General features: G+C 42.6%; 1 protein-coding gene across 1 annotated transcript in view; it reads left to right on the forward strand.

The window, feature by feature from the left end:
- Positions 1-1,360: 1,360 nt before the first annotated feature.
- LOC149321513 (transcription cofactor vestigial-like protein 4) overlaps positions 1,361-17,746 on the forward strand; it is a 144,754-nt gene continuing 128,368 nt past the window's right edge. The window contains exons 1-2 of the mRNA XM_089523448.1: positions 1,361-1,421; positions 10,123-10,199. Coding sequence (XP_089379574.1) covers positions 10,136-10,199 — 64 coding nt within the window. The 5' untranslated portion in view covers positions 1,361-1,421; positions 10,123-10,135. The remainder of the gene's footprint in view (positions 1,422-10,122; positions 10,200-17,746) is intronic.

Below are 17,746 nucleotides of genomic sequence, written 5' to 3' on the forward strand. Positions count from 1 at the left end.
CTCTTCCCTCCTTTTTCCTCTTCCTCCCTTCTCCTCCTCCTTCTTCCTCCTCTTCTTCTTCCCTCCTCCTTTCTCCTCCTCTTCCCTCCTTCTTCCTCTTCCTCCCTTCTCCTCCTCCTCCTTCCTCTTCCTTTTTCTTCCTCCTCTTCCCTCCTTCTTCCTCTTCCTCCCTTCTCCTTCTCCTCCTCATTCCTCCACTTCTTCTTCACTCCTCCTTCCTCCTCCTCCCTCTTCCTTCTCCTTCCTCCTCCTCCTCTTCCCTCCTTCTTCCTCTTCCTCCCTTCTCCTTCTCCTCCTCCTTCCTCTACTTCTTCTTCACTCCTCCTTCCTCCTCCTACCTCTTCCTTCTCCTTCCTCCTCCTCCTCTTCCCTCCTTCTTCTCCTCCTCTTCTTCTTCCCTCCTCCTTTCTCCTCCTCTTCCCTCCTTCTTCCTCCCTTCTCCTCCTCCTTCTTCCTCTTCCTTCTTCTTCCTCCTCTTCCCTCCTTCTTCCTCTTCCTCCCTTCTCCTCCTCCTTCCTCCACTTCTTCACTCCTCCTCCCTCTTCCTTCCTCTTCCTCCTCCCTCCTCCTCCCTCTTTCTTCCTCTTCCTTCTCCTTCCTCCTCCTCCTCTTCCCTCCTTCTTCTCCTCCTCTTCTTCTTCCCTCCTCCTTTCTCCTCCTCTTCCCTCCTTCTTCCTCCCTTCTCCTCCTCCTTCTTCCTCTTCCTTCTTCTTCCTCCTCTTCCCTCCTTCTTCCTCTTCCTCCCTTCTCCTTCTCCTCCTCCTTCCTCCACTTCTTCTTCACTCCTCCTCCCTCTTCCTTCCTCTTCCTCCTCCCTCCTCCTCCCTCTTTCTTCCTCTTCCTTCTCCTTCCTCCTCCTCCTCCTCTTCCCTCCTTCTTCTCCTCCTCTTCCCTCCCTCCCTGCTGCCTACCTGCTGAGGGGCGTGACGTCAGGGCCTCATTATCTTAATCTAGGCTGACCTCATGGGCCAGGCAGCCAATGGGGCCGCGGGGCTCTCCCCACCTGCTAGGCAGAGAGGGAGCGAGGATTCCGTCGTCGTGCTTGGGATTCTTCCCTGGGCAGCCAGGCAGGCAAGGAGGGAGGGATCTCTCTCTGTGTGTGTGTGCTGCTGACTCTGCGAAGCCCTCTGCCTGCCTTTGCAGCCTGCCTGGCGGGCATTGTCCGGGGCTGGGGCCGGGGGACCAATCAGAGGGCAGGGGGCTCGGGGGGGGGCATCGCGAGCCCAGGAGCAGCAGCAGGAGGAAGGAGTTCGTAGGTGCAGCTGGTGCAGCTGCTGCCGGCCGGAGCACGCTGGTCTCCGCCTCCTTCCTTCCTTCCTTCCCTCCTGGCCACCAGGCTCTGCAGGCAGCAGGAGGAGGAGGAGGAGGAGGAAGGAAAGGGAGCCCCGACGCCTCCAGCACCCCGGAGTCCCTGCAACCTGGTGAGTGAGTCTTTGCAACGCTGCGGCTGGAGCACGTCCTCTTTTTCCAGGACGCGTCCTCCATTTTTAGCCTGAGGAGTTCCAGAACGCCCTCCATTTGGAGCATTCATAGCCCCTCTGTGTGAATGCTTTGAGCTATTAATTCGGCCCCACGCCCTCCATTTGGCGGCCAGGAGGAGGAGGACACCTGGGCGAAGGCTTCCGAGCGAGGGTTCCCGGGTTGCTCTTGCAGAAGTAATCTGCTCTGCAGAAATAATCCGGGTTGAGACCGCTTTAACCGCCCAGGCTCAGGGCTAGGGGATCCTGGGAATTGTAGTTCATTGTGGCCCCAGAGCTCTCTCTGACAGAGAAGGCTAAATGCCTCACAAAACTATAGTTCCCAGAATTCCCTAGCACTGAGCCAGGGCAGCTAAAGCGGTCTCAACCCGGATTATTTCTGCAGTGTGTTTAAGACACTAAAAGAACTCTTAACATGAATGAAGGGGCTGAAGGAAGGCGGGTCTCCTGAGGGAGGTTTGGTCGTTTGCTTTCCTGTTGCCATAACTGAGCTCTGCTTTAAAAGAGCAGCATGCCCATAGCCCTCCCTCAGTAGAAGAGGGCTTAGTAGTCACCAGTGGTCTCAGCATTGACATTATGGCTCTGGAGACCAGGGTTCGAATCCTGACTCAGCCATGGGACCCTACCTTGGCCGAGTCACACTCTCTCAGCCTCAGAGGACGGCCATGGCAAAAAAAACCTCTGCACAAATCTTGCCAAGAAAAGACGATTAGTTAGTTGTCGTGTTGTTGTTGTTGTTGTGTGCCTTCTTGGCCAGTTTCTTCAGAGGGAGGTTGCCATGGCCTTCCCCTGAGGCTGAGAGAGTGTGACTTGCCCATGGTCATCCCTATACTGGCACTCTTATGGTCGCCATAAGTTGGAAATTACTGAAAGGCACGCAACAACAACCACAACAGGTGCCAAACCCTATCAAAAGACCCCTACTCTACCCACCTCATTTTTGCCTCTGGCTGAAGAATATTCTCTTCACTCTTTATTGGTTTCATCTGTGTGCCACCTTTCTCCCAGGAGGGCTCCAAGGTGGCTCTAGCCTGGTATCCTTGGGCTCCAAGTATCTCCTCAGCCCTAAGCAACAGCATGCCTCCTTCCTCAGTGTACATGGAGTTTCATCACACAGGATGAATCCCGTGCAGAAACTAAATTTAAACTGAGAACAACCTGCATTTGCGGGTTGTTTTTCAGACAACGTTTGGGGTCAACCCAGACAGAAAGTGGGGAAAAACCCGCATTTGCAGAATGTTTATCAAACAGCGTTTCCATGAAAGAGAAAAAATGCAAATGGGATGAGATTGTAGGAACTGAGGAGGCAGTTCCTTGGCTGGATTTCTACATTATTCCTTCTTTCTCTTCCCTTGTGTGTAAAGTTCCCACTAACTTTTAGGCCTAGAGTTTGGAAGCAGAGGCACCCGATGGGCCACAGGAGAGAGGAGGACAAATTGGATTTGTTAAAAACTTTTCCCGACTGCTGGGTGTTTTACTATTCTATTTTCATTCCTCCAGTTGTTGCAGACCTTGGCGGTTATCTTTCGCATGTGCTTCTCCCTGTCTTCAGTGACTGGATTTGTACCTCCCTAGTGGCCCTTTTTGGATTCTTCCGGGCCTCTGCTGTGTTGGGAGCTGCTTGATTTTTGTAGCATTTAGCTGTTGTTGTTGGTTGCATGCACACTGCAGAAATACAGAACTGTATTTCTGGGGGACTGCCATTCCCAGAGTTTCATAGGATTGAGCCACGGCAATTAACGCAGTGTCATGCTGGATTATTTCTGCAGTCTGGATGCAACCAACGACAGCAGCTAAATGCTACAAATCAAGCAGCTCTGCTTAAAACTGTCATGGCTCAATGCTAGTGGATTCTGATATTTTGTAGTTTTGTGAGACATTTGGCCTTTCTGTCAGAGAGCTCTGCTGCCAAAGCAAACTACAGATAGCTGAATCCCATAACATGGATCCATGACAGTTAAAGTGGTGTCAAACTGGATTATTCCTGCAGTGTACATGCAGCCGTTGCCTCATTTTTAGGGGCATAAGGCTTCATGGTAACCAGAAGCATCCAATATTTTCAGTGTTTTTAAAATCTTCTTTTGAGTCCTCATGAAATATGTGGCAGCTCCTGGATTTATTTACTGTTTGTGGTTCTATGACAAATGGACTCTCAGTCCCACTGCGGTGGATGTTGACTGCATTGTTGAGGGACATACCTTTTGTGGACATTTCTAATGCAACTTGATTGCAGTTCTCAGTCTGATCAGTTTATGGTGAGATGCTGGGAGTTGCTCAAATGGAAAAAAGGACACCTGAATTTATAGTCAGACAGGGACAGCATCTGAAGAAGCAGTCACTGTGTTTTGCCATAATGGAATGTAAGGATGTAAAATTTGACAGAGTCGTGGCTTGGTTGATTGACTGAAAAAGGTGAAAAATAAAATGTCTCATGGCCTCTGTTCCAGAATTCCTACAATTCTTTCTCTTCCAGAGGTTTTCCAGTCTGACTGTTGGAGAACATGTTGCTTTTTGTGCTGTGTCTCATACTTCCGCCTTGTGTTTTCCCACATAAAGTGATCTCGGCAGTCTCCTCCAACAGGGTGAATTGGCAACACGATGGAATGCTGTGTCCTGAGGAAAGAAAACTAAACTAACCGGCCAGGTTTCGAAACTGAATCTGTGCAAGATTTGTTCAACACAGTTAACAGTTGCAGTTAGTTTATATGCACAACTAATGTTTGTAAGAGTGGAAGAACGCGAGAGCAATTTAATTCTACTGTTTGGATTAGGGATGCATACTGTTTGAATTAACATTTCTAAAAAATTAACCTGCTTTGGCTGAAGCATGAGACAAGACAAGGGGTTTCCACTATGAAGACTTTAAACTTTTTTAATGTGATATATTCATTTTTACTTGATGTGTGTATTTTGGTCCTCACACATCAATTTCATACTACTTATTTGTTGTTGCTGAAAGGCCCTGGAGCAAGCCATTTTTCACACTCAAACCTAGAATCATAGAGTTGGAAGAGACTTTAAGGGCTATCCAGTCCAATCCCCTGCTATGCATGAACTCACAATCAAAGCACTCCCAACAGGTGGCCATCCAGCCTCTGTTTAAAAACCTCCAAAGAAGGAGACCCCACTACTCTCCAAAGGAATGTGTTTCACTGTCAAACAACTCTTACTGTCAGGAAGTTCCTCCTCATGTTGAGGTGGAATCTCTCTTCCTGTAAATTTGCCTCCACTGCTCCATGTTCAGTCTCTGAAGCTTGCTTCAGTCTTGATATCCCTTCAAATATTGAAACATGGCTATCATGTCACCCCTTATCTTTCTCTTCTCCAGGCCAAATATATTCGAGTCCGTAGGTTGCTCCTTATAGGACATGGTTTCTACACCTTTCACCATTTTGGTTGCCCTCCTTTGGATATGCTCCAACTTGTCAACATCCTTTTTGAATTGTGGTGCCCACACAGTATTCCAGGTGAGACCTGACCAAAGCAGAATAGAGTGACACTATTACTTCCCTTGATATATTGATATGGCCCGTGAATAAATCGTGGTATATATATACTATATAATGATAGAACCTTTCTAACATATTCATTTATATTCAGATCATTTAAACAAAGCATGAATGAGTTAACCACATGGTTTGCTCCTGAGTACATGACTTTTCTCTCAGAAATAGTCACAGCAGACCTCTAATCTGGAGGGGGGATGTCTAGCAGATATAGTGGTGTCATGCTTGAATTGTTTGCCCTATACTCCTAGCCTATACCATTTGCGCAGGGGGGGGACTGCAGTTGAAATGAATGTGAATCCCTGCTACACACTCTGTGCAGACTGCAGGTGCAGCCCTACAGTCCAGAACAGGACTGTAACAGAATAGCTAAAGATGGGTATTCACCTGGATTTGGCTACCTGGTACTGGTTATTTGTCCTGCACTCAAGCGACAACATGTTGGATATTTTTGTGAGACGAAGTTTACTTATGTTTTTGAGATCCGCTTTCCATATTGTCCATTACCTAAACATTTCTTTTTGATTTGCTGAAGATATTGGAGACTTCTACAGTGATGTTGGCTCAGCTCACAGTATTTGAGGAAGTATTTGGAAGCTATCCTCCTCCCTCTTCTGTTGGTGTTATAGTTATTGTACATACTAGACTATAAGTCGACCTCATGTGTAAGTCGAGGGCAGGTTTTGAGGTCAAAATTCTGAATTTTGATATGGCTCATGAATAAATCGTGGGCAAAACTTAGGGACATATAACAAATTTTGACAGGCATAACTGTCTGTGATCACCCTAAAGGCTGTATGAATGAGGAGGGAAATACTGCAGATGGTGGCTGAATGATGTGTGGGGAAGGCGACTAGATATGAGCAGGCCTAATAAAATGTGCATATGCCAAAAAGGATGAAAAGGCAAAGCAAATGGTGACTGTGTTAGTAGTGATTATAGCCTTTAACATGATAACTTTGCCTGATTTTAACCCAGAAAAGCTGAAAAACATACACAGATGTCTTATTCATATCCTTCAAAGCCTGATTTCTCTCAGTGCTTCTTTGAGGGGAAGCATCAAAGAGCTACCTTCACCACCATTTTCCCACCCAGGCGTTCAGAAAGGTGAGAAGCGGCACCACGGTGCTGCTTTATGGTTCTCCCAGGATGGTCTAAGCTTTCACCTTTTGCTGCTCTACTCAGAGATGGGGATGGTTCCTTTGTGGATAAGAGTTTAAGTACAGTACTTACATTGACCCATAGATAAGTCGACCCAGGGTTTTGGGGTGAAAATTTTGACTAAAATTTTTAGACTTATACATGAGTATATACAGTATGTGCCTTCCAGTCAATTCCAACTGATAACCAGTCTATCGTGTTTTCTCTGCCAGATTTATTCAGAGGAAGTTTGACATTGCTGTCTTTTAAGGCCAGTGGGTTCCATTGTCTGAGCTGGGAGTTGAACCTTGGTCTTCTGTTATTTGCTAATTAATATCATTACATTTATATCCTGCCTTTCATCAATGGAATTCATGTTTCTCTTGGTAATTAATTCTTCATGGCAGACCTCTGAGGAATACTAGGAGTCTAAATGGATTTAGGATTATCTACTGAACTTCATGTCTGAGTGGGTGGTTGTGAAATTAAATTTCCTTAGTTCTGAGCTGCTGCTACACTGAAGATGTAGTTTGAAACCACTTTAACTGTCATGCTCTATCCAGTTATATCCTGGAATTTGTAGATTGCCATGACACCAGACCTCTCTGATAGTGAAGGCTAAATATCTCACAAACTACAAATCCCAGAATCTCATAGCACTGAGCCATGGCAATTAAAGTGGTGTCAAAATGGTAATTCTGTAGTGTAGATGCAGCTCTAGTCTGATACCTGAAATTGGATGTCCTTCAGATGTTGTTGGACTACAGCCCCCAGCATTCCTCATCAATTGATTTATGTTGCCCAACACTAATGGGATTTATAATCTAGTAACATCTGGCAGGTCAAGTGATTCCTGCTGTGTGCTATAAACATTACACTATGTGGCTCTCATAGAAAAGATATGCTTGCCATATCCTCTATGAGTAATCAGGCTTATTTGGGGAGCCAACTTAACCAGAGTAGTGGCAGTTTCATTGACTTTTGTTACACCTGTTTAAGTTAGGCGGGATACAGAAGGGCAAAAAGGGGTGTATTCATGACGTCATGAAGGTAGAGCCTTCAGACGGGCCTTACCTGAATGCCGCCATGAACACGCCCCCCGCACGCCCCAAGCGGGAAGAAGCGGCATTAAAAAGGTGCTGCTTTTCTCCGCTTCTTTTCCGTTTGATGCGCAGCTGCGCAGCTCCGTCTGTAAGCTGCTGCACGCCAGAATTGCTACGCCGCTAATTTAAGTTGCCCATTTAAAAGCTCCGTGTCTGCTGCGTCGCATAATGAGTCGAGGTCCTGGAACATGCGCAGTTTGCAGTCAGGCTTTAATTGCAGCGTCAGCTGCCATGCAGGTGTCGAAGCTGCAGCACAGCTGCAGCGCATTTTAAGACTCGTAACCCTAACCCTAACCCTAGAGCAACATGTACGCATGCGCTGCTTGGAAAGTTTGGACTTTAAAGTGAGCCCCTACACACATTCCTGTGCCATTTTCACCTAACAATAAAAACCACTAAAACTGTAAATATTTACATATATACAAGGGAGGTGATGGGGGATCGCAGGGGGACAGCGGTGGCAGCGGCGACAGCTGTGGCTGTGCATTGCAGATTCAGCAGGAGCGCGGGGACCAAAGGAGAGGAGGCATCCATGATGCTGGTGACACTGGCAAAGTGCAAGAGGACAAGGATGCCAACACCAGCTGATCACCAGCTGGCAGGAGACCACCATTGTTCTTGGGCAGAGCGGGGGGAAAAGTTTTAAAGGGGCTTGGACACTTTAAATGTGCACATAGGCTTTCTGCCGCCGCTGCTTAGCGCTGCAGCTGCACAGCTGCGCATCCGCCAGCCGGCAAAGGAAAAAAAAAAGGCCCGTTTTTGGCTGCCCGTGAGGAAGCTGCCTCTCTCTTTGCAGCGTCCTCCGAGGCGGCGGTTTGGAAACTGCGGGTCAGAAACGGCCCCAGGTGAGGCGTCTTCACTGCCCCCCATGTAGAAGCCCCATCTCCTGAGCCACGCCCCCGGGGTGGGCGGTCTGGAGGCTCCGTATTCAACAGAATACACCTCCAAGATGTCTTCCCCTGCCTGTTTGTATCCCGCCTTAGTAACATTTCATGTTTTGATCAAGGAATGCAGTTTCTTTGGGGCAAATATTTCAAATCAGATTATTCCCTTTCCACTTTATTTGGAATTTTAGGGTATTTTTCAAGCTGGTACAGCAAACAAATGGAGAGAGGATTTCATTTGAAATATCCCCCCCTCCCCAATTCATGTATATTGGAGGCACTTTTCTCAGATATTCCAAAAATGTGGAGGTAGAGTCAGGATAACAGAGAGCCCTCATCCTTGATCTCCAACTGTTGATTGGTTCTGCTCCACAGAGCAAGGATGCATGTGCAAGCTTTGGGTTCCAGTTCATGTGTACAGACCCTATGAACTTGCAGCTTGCACACAACTGTGTTTGACCCATGTAGCTAAACCAACATATGGAGGATGGAGGTGGGGTCATGCACAGACAAGCAGAAGTAGCCAAAGCAGTCTTTGTGATTTGTGTTGGAGCTGCTGTAGTCATGAATGAATCAGGCAGTCATTCACCTCTGGAGGCTCACAGGCTGCCAGAACTGAGCTCAGAATGTAAGCAGCAGAATTTGTAAAACCATGAATGTGAGGGAGCAGTGGATCTGCATAGATTATTCCAGGCAAGTAAAGCCAATGTAGCATAGTGATTAGAGTGCTGCTGGAGATCAAGCGTCCCCCCCTCCCCAAACTATAAAACTCGCAGCATGACCTTGGGCTAGCCACAGTCTTTTAGCAGACTTACTTTACAGGGTTATTGTAAGAGCAAAATGGGGAGGAGGGAAACCATGTGTGTTGCCTTGAGCTCCTTAGGTGAAAGGTAGGATGTAAATATAATAAATTAAAAAATAAGTGAAAATAGAACAGGAGAAAATGTTTGGCACTGGTATGCTTTGTTCCATGTTACATGCTTCTCTTGCTGTAGTTGTGTTATTAGTCTTTGTCTTTGTCAAAATATTTAGAGAGGGATTTTTCTGTTCCTGGCAGCCCTGGGAATGGATTTCAAATTCTTGGGCACCAGGATCAAAATTTTAGGCATTTGAAGCTTTAACATGGAACATGGCACTGAGTAACTTTACTAAGCACTGACTGTAATTTAAATATTCTTATTTGTGCACTCTGTAACAATAACAATTTGGCTTACTTTGCATGTAGTGCTCCTGGGATTTAGTTGCTTACAAAAAAGCAAATGTAAGGTTTCTTTGGTTTTTTAATCTGTTCACTGCAATGAAAACAATGATTAGATGGGCAGAGTAGGAACAATCATCTGAAGATTGAAGCCTCTCCTCTCCTTGGCTGTTTTAGACAAGGATTTTAAAAAGCAGTAGTGCTTCAGTTTGGGTACAAAGATATAGCAACTAATTTTCCTGCAAAACTATTCAGAAAGTTAGTGATAGCTAATGGGCCAGTGATTCATCTTCCACCCAGAAGGGATGTCAGAGAGTTCTCTTATCATAGTCATCCTTTTCTTCTTTCCTCTTCTTCTTTCTGGGCCAAATTGAGTTGACCATGCAGTCCAGTAGTCACTATCCTATTCTGGAACAGGTCTTTTTCTTAGGTGTTAAAAAATAGTGCTTCCCATTCTTACTAACAGAATGAGATTCGATTTCAGCTGTGTTTACTAAGTGCCCAGGGTTTATGCTACGCAGATAAAACACACAGCAAAAATACCCTTTCATGTAGATAATGACATTGCCAGTCGTGAGAAAGGAATTTAGCTTCACCTTTGGATTAGTTTCTCAGTACCTAAAATGTGAAAGGCAGAATCATAATATATTTGAAACATGTTTCTGCATTTGGTTTTCATGGTTTCATTTGTCCAAATGTTATGTACAGGTTTAAGCCTGACAAATGATGGCTGCATGGCTGAAATGTTACATTTCTCTTGTTATATTGTTAAAGTTGTTTCAGAAAGTAATAACATATTGCTCTTTTATTCAGGATCCTGCTAGGAATGGAGACTCCATTGGATGTTTTGTCAAGAGCAGCATCCTTAATACACGCTGATGATGAAAAACGTAAGTCTGACAATGAACATACATCTTAGTCCGGTGTCCTTGGTGCAGTATACATTGTTCATACTTCATGTTGACATTGGTTTTTACAGTTTCATGTGTATAAAATACATAAGTGAAAGTATGTGATAAAAAAGAATTTTATGTGGTTGAATAAAAATAATTGGTTTCTAAATTCACATTTTGTGTTTCCTTCTCAGTATGATACCTTTCAGCCTCTTGGTGCAGAAAGGATGTGAGATGAACAGTTGTGGAAATTCTGACAATGAAAGGGAAAAAATACTTAGTTATTAGAAGGAAAATTAGAAGGATGTACAATGGTAATAAAACTATGCAGAAGATTAGGTAGTCTTGTTTAAGACACTGCATCAGTCTTTGTTGTATATAAGGACTTGCTCTTCTTCTCTGTAATTGGTTAAGGTTAGTCTTATGTTAGACCCTTTTCTTTGCTGTTTATGCAAATTTTTATAGTTGTATGTCTTAAAGCAAGCATGTTTTTTGGTTCAGTTCACATTGGTAGGCAGTTAATTGATTAGAAAGATCTACAGTTGTATAATGTATTCTGTCTTGGAGTCTGTAGCCTATCTCACTACATATTTCCTGACATTTTGATGAGAAACAAAATGGGTGTAGGAAAGTATGGAGGTCACATTTAAACTAGAGCAAATCCCATTGAAATTGGCCTGAGTTGTTTGCTTTTAGCATGATGTGAGCACCATAGAGTTATCAGACAATAAAGATGGCAGTTTGCCAGTGGCATCTACTTTAATCAGCACTGAATAAATTTATGAATGTATATGGGGCAGATACTGATTTTTCCAGATCCTTTGGAATTGTTTTGTGGTTGGCGTTGTTTTACATTCTGCTATGCCTGTCTTTTGATTTTACATGAAGAATTTGTATATGTAATTAATTTCAGAAACATTGTGTAGCTACAGTGCTGGAGCTTCTTGTTGCTTTTCATTCATCTTTTTTTCTACCTAGGTAGGCTGAATTAAAGCATGCAGTATGTGTACAGAAAAGTATCGGTTTTTCTTTGGTTTGTGGAAAGATCCTAACTTATTAGTTTATCTGTAGATTTATGAGTCCATATGCATATTGTTCCCCATTCAGAGAAACAAAGATCTTTGTGTGTGTGTGCGTGTGTGTGTGTATTGGTATCTGTGTGTCTATTTACTTTCTAAAAAGCAATTAAGATTGCTCTGGAAATAGGGGAGGGATTTAATTATGAGTGTACTTGTGTGTGTATGTGTTTGTGTGCGTGCACTGATGCCCCATTTAAACCCTTACTGGCTCACTAGTGTTTATTCTGTTAATTAAATTTAGTGTTTCTTCAATTCCCTATTCTAATCCTTTGTACTGCCATAGCTGTATCTATAGTCTCAAGGGGAAGAAGCTGAAAGAAAAGGAGAGGCCCTCTTTGCCTGCTTTAGTGAAAAAATCACATCCAGACTTTCTATGCCATATGAAAGAAATGTAGAATTACTGTATAAAAGAAACACAGTCCCATCAGGGGAAAAAATAAAATAAAAATATAGAACTGTAACATCTGGCTGATAGTTTCTGAACAATTGCTGCAGCCTGCTGGGAGGGAGAACATAAACTATCTTAATATAGTGACTGCTTAGTTTTCTCAAGACCTTATACAGATGTATTAAGAAAGAAAAAAAGTAACTTATTTTTGTTGAGAGGGAAGAGTAATGTAGGAGAAAAAAATGACCTAACTTTCTGGATTCTACTTGCGCTTTTTGTTCCAAATCTAGACCACTTTTTAAAAATCTCTATACTAAAGTTCATACAAATTTAATATCTGGGTTGCTTTTCCCCCCCTCTACATAACAAAGTTCATACAAAATGAAAATTCATTTATTTGCCCAGTTGTCCATACTATATTCCCAAAACATTTAAATGGCTAATCGTCTAGAGCAAAATTATATCACACCAAATCAGATTTGGTTTTTAGGCATAATCATCCAATTTGAGGCATAAACAATAAGATGATGTTTGTATGCACAAAGTCTAAAACGTGTTTTCCCATTTGATGTGAATTATCCAAGAGAAATCATATGCCATTTCATTTTACACCCGTAACAGAAACATTAACAACCAGTCAAACAGCATAAATCAGGGAAGACTGAAAGGCATGCATTCTTATTCATGAATTGCAGTGTGAAAATGCCAGATCGTTGAATTGGGAAGAAACACTTGATATCTGAAAATGTAACTTTACAGTCAGTTGAACCTTTTATTAATATCTTTCAAAACAGATGTGAAAAATGTTTAGCCATCTCCCTTCCTTTATGGAGAATTGTACCCAGTGATTATGTTAATGAGCACCAAGCCACATTATGATTCCTTTTTTTAAAAAAAGGCTAGGCACCAAAACAGACAATTACTCCATTTTCCACTCTATTTAACAACTTGAAAATGTAACTGTCTCTGTAATATGTCTCACAGCCAAATAAGGCCATACTCTCAACATGCCAACTTACTCTTGGTTTCTGGTAAAAGGCTAACAGTTGAATAAGAGTCTGGGCTGTTCAGGAATTTCACTCAGTCTTCTGGGCAGTAGTTTTAACTTTCAGGCTTATTGTTAGCAATGAAAATTGTTGCAGTACATTAAACTTTCTTTTCTAGTGTAGTAATAAGCACCATAGCGGTATTCCATACAGGGTTAAGAGTACGTCATTTCATTGTACCATGTAGAATTATACTTTCAAAGACATAATCTCATACTGTCCATATCTTTGGGTGTGGGAGCAAGCCTTGGAGCATGTGGAGCGTGTACCCTTCTCCATTCTTCATAGAAGTTTTCATGTAAACCAGTATGGAGAACTGGTAAACTTCTGTGTGCATGAGCTCTAGATAAGTTATCCAGCTGCACGGTATCTGGTAGATTTTACTGCTGGAAGAAAAGGTAAATGGTTATTAACAGAAGGATACTGCAGACTTATTTGGCACTGAGAGCAGGACTGGTTTTATAACTGTAGAGGGTGTTCCTAGTTTGACTCTTCCTATTCTGGGTTCCTTTAAGGTTCTGTCTCAGCCCTACATGCTTTCTCTCTCCCCCCCCCCCCCTCTCTCTCCCTGTTGTTGTTGTTAGCCACTTTTGGGTCGATCCCATCTCATGACGACCCTGTGGATGAGACACCTTCAAGAATCACAATCCTCCATTGCCCTAGTCTTGTAAATTCATACCTGTGACCTCCTTAATAAGAGTCCATCCATCTAGCATGTGGTCTTTCTCTCTTTCTACTTTCCTCCACCATTTATTGTCTTTTCCAAAGAGTCATGCCTTCTCATGATGTGGCCAAAATATGACAGCCTCCACTTAATCAACTTGGCTTCCAGGGAAATTTTAGGTTTGATTTGTACTAGGACTAATTGCTTTGTCTTTTGAGCTGTCCACTCTATTATTAGCCCTCTTCTCCAGCACCACATCTCAAAATAATTGATTTTCTTCTTATCCCCTTTCTCCATTGTCCAGCTCTCACATTCATACATGGTAATAGGGAATACAGTGGCTTGTACATTTCTGACTTTCATGCTCAGTTGTATATCTTTACTCTTTAGGATCTCTTCTAGTTCTTTCATAGTTTCCCTCCCTGCTCCCAGTCAGGTGGAAACTTATTATGCCAGTTGTGAAGAAGGAGTGCTGGCTTCTTGTTTGTTTGTTTGATTCAATCTGAGCCCAGCTGAAAGTACTAAATAGGCACTAAACAGCTTGGTGCCTAAATACATAAACAACTGTCTTTCACTACACCATCTTGCCTTAACAAAGGAAACTTTTTGTGAACCTCTGAAGGAAGTTGTGCTCTATAATGATAGAGAAAACTTTCTCTGTATTGGTGCTCAGATGATGGACTACCCTCCTCAAGACACATTAATTTCTGCTGATAGTGCAGTCTTTTCAAATACAGGACCAGTTATTTTAATTTAAACATGCCTGTTAACCTGTTCTACTTTTTTAGATTGTCAGTGGTTATGCTGTGTTGATGTTTAATGTGTTGTTTTTTTAATTGGGAATAATTTGGTTTGTTGCTTTTAATTTTATGACTAATTGCTTATGCATTTTTACACCATCCTATTATCAGTAAGGATAACTTGCAGATGATAAATAAATGGCATTCCAACAGCAATAAAATAAAACCATGTGGTGCTCCATACACCTTCAGCTAAGCTTTTGATCTAGCCATTCTGGCTAATAGCCATTGATGGGTCTATCCTCCATGTATTATTTTAAAGCCACTGAGGCTGGCAGCCATATCTACAACTTGTGAATTCTAAAGTTTAACAGTGTTCTGTGAGAAGACGTACTTCCTTTTACCCACTTTCAATCTCATACCATCTAGCTTCAGAGAATGACCATGGTTTATAGCAGTGATGGCAAACCTTTTTGAGACCGAGTGCCCAAACTCAGTGGTAGTCCCGCACCAAGTGTTGTCCGGTGGTGGGGGGCGGGATGGGTGGGTGAACCACTGGGGGACAGGACATCTGCCCTCTGAGGGCAGGATGTCTGGGAGTGGGACCTCTGAGGAAGACCCAAGGCGCACTCTCTCAGTCTCGGGCTGGCAATAGCAAAGCTCGCTCTGATGAAACTTGCCAAGAAAACCTCATGATGGTTTCACTTTAGAGTCGCCAGGAACAACTTGAAGGCATGCACACACACACCGAAGGCACACTCGCTCAGTCTCAGGCTAGCAATATCAATTCCCCTCCCCCGACTGAACTTGCCAAGAAAACTCCATGATAATTTCACCTTAGGGTCTCCATAAGTTGGAAATGAATTGAAGGTACGACACACGCAAATCACACTATCTCAGCCTCAAGAGATGGCAAAGGCAACCCCCCCTCTTCTCCTTCCCACACTTTCCTATACCTTTACCTATCTCTGGGAGCCAGTTAAAAGCATGCCTGCTCCCCTCCTTTACCTGCTCTCTCATGCCTTTAAGTGGTTTCACGTGCCTGCTCTGTCTTTCCAAAGCCAGTTAAAGGCACGGGAGGGTGGGGGTAAGAGGAGGAACAGTTGCATGCCAGCTCTTCCGCTTCTTCCAACCTCCTGTTCATTTAACTGCTTCCCCAGAGACAATTGAAGGGGTGGGGGAAGAGGAAGAAGAGGCTGCATGCCCACAGGGAGAGCACTGTGTGCCGTACATTCACTACCATTGGTTTAAAGTATGATAAGACAGGGAGGAAAAGCTGCTACCTGTCCACATCATTCATAGTTTTCCTAAGCTGAACAGATCCAGATATTGTAATCTTCCTTTGTTGCTCCAATCCTTTCATCATTTTGTCTTAACCTTTCTATGCATTTTTCAGCTATATAGTATCACACCATTCCCCTCCCCCAGTTCCTTTTCTAATTATTTCTAACATGGAATTACCTTTTTTACAGCAGATGTACACTATGTTGACATTTTAATTGGGTTGACAGCTCATGGTCCCATCGATTTATATGTGACATTGAAAAAAATTGCCCTGATAATATCATTTTATAGTTGCTCACAACATTTGCCATTATACTGCCTGTTTTCCTAGTTGAGAGATTCTTGTGGAATTCTTTTCAATCATTTTTCTTCTTGATGAATCTGTCTACCTCACTATTCACCCCCAACTCCAGATCATTTATGACCAAGTTAAAAAGCACTGGTACCAGTATAGATCCCTTAGGGATCTCATTGTTTACATTTGTCTGTTGCCAGAACGGATATAGATTATGATTCTTTTTTTAAGGGGATTGCCCCACCTCTCAGATGTTCAGCGATCCAAATCAGTGTTAAGACACTAGTATATTTTTGTAGTGGAGTGTCTGAAGAGCCCTACATATATTATTTCAGTATTACCTTTACATTGGGCTGTTTGTATCCTGTGGGATTTGGCTCCAGGATACACAATGGATACCAAAATCCATGGATGCCCAAGTCCCATTATATATACAATGGTGTGGTAAAATGGTGTCCTTTATGTAAAATGGCAAAATCAAGGTTTCCTTTTTGGATGGATGGATATATATATATATATATATATATATATATATATATATATATATTCAAGCCATGAATGATTGAATTGGTATATGCAGAACCTATGGATATGGAGAGCTGGCTGTAGTTAGCTGGTAAATTATATAGGTAGAGATGCTATCCTTCTTGTTGTGAATGGGGCTGAAGATGTGCTTGACATTTGAAGTGGTAACTTATTATTGGTTTATAATCCATACTCCTTGCTGTGGAAGTTATACTCACCAAATTGAAAATGCTGTATCTGCTAGACTGTAGCTTAATTCACACTCTTCCTTCCCACTGACTCTGGTATTAACTGCTGTTCTATATCCAAAATTGGAGCATGTGTCTTCTTTCCACCACCTACAAATGTCTTTAAACTTGTGGAATTCTTTTCTTTAGCCTCCCACATTCAGTTTCCCAGTTAACTTCTTCCTCCTCCTCACTGTCATGATATCCATTCCCTGCATGCTCATGTGAACTTCTAAGTACCTGTGTAAATCCTGTTTTAGATTGTGTGCAATCAAGCTAGGAATTTGGCATTTCCCCTCCTCCCCTTTTAAAATACTTCTATGATGCAGCTATATATGTAGTATGGATAGAGCAGATTAAAGGTACAACTATTAAACTCAGTCTTTTAAATATTAAAATTAAAAATGATAAATCAGTCATACAGTAACACCTGGTAGTTGATGAAATAACACCATTTGTCTAGTTTATAGTGATGGGCTTTCTATTGCAACACTATGAAAACTGCAACACTAGTTATGATACCATCAATAAAAGAATTAAATTTGGCTTCCAGTGAATAACCACTCCTGCCATAAATTCATTTGAAATATATCCAGTAGCAGTAATTGTGCTGCAATGTGTGGATTAAATTTGATGTCTAATTTGATGTTTCTTAATTCTCTCTTTCTCGGAGAGACAGAGATCAGAAATTGGTGCAGCCCAAAGACAAGCATAACAAGTCCTAGTAGGGCTGCAGGATGATTAGATTATAACAGGGGTAGTCAACCTACGGCTCGCGGGCTGTATGCGGCCCGGCGAGGCCTTGGGACTGGCCCCAGCCTTTGGGGGGCAATTGTCTATAGAAGCCTCAGAAACATGCATTTATATTAACATTTTTATAAAAATCAGCAAATTTGTTCGCGTGTCCTCCCTTTTTTTTTTTTTAAAAAAGTGCCCTCCATTTGAAAATTTTGTCCTACATTTGTCCCGGTTTATTTATATATTTAATTATTTTTTTAAAAAAAAATATATTTAATTATTTATTTTTTGGCTTCGGCCCCCCAGTTGTCTGAGGGACAGCAACCCGGCCCCTGGCTCAAAAAGGTTGCCTACCCCTGGATTATAATGATATAACTTATTGTTGTCTCTCAGGTGAAATAAAACATGAGGTACAACATACACTTCAGCAGGAGATGAGTTTCTATACCCCAGAATAGAAATAGATTTTTGTAGGTTATACCTTTCTTTGTAATAGAAGAATAATTTGATTTAGCTATCAGTATTTTTCTTTATATCTTAGCAGCTCCATTTCTCTCT

This window comes from Sceloporus occidentalis, unplaced genomic scaffold (assembly GCF_023333645.1).
Source record: "Sceloporus occidentalis isolate IW3139 unplaced genomic scaffold, rSceOcc1.0.p SCAF_1, whole genome shotgun sequence".
Taxonomy (NCBI): Eukaryota; Metazoa; Chordata; class Lepidosauria; order Squamata; family Phrynosomatidae; genus Sceloporus; species Sceloporus occidentalis.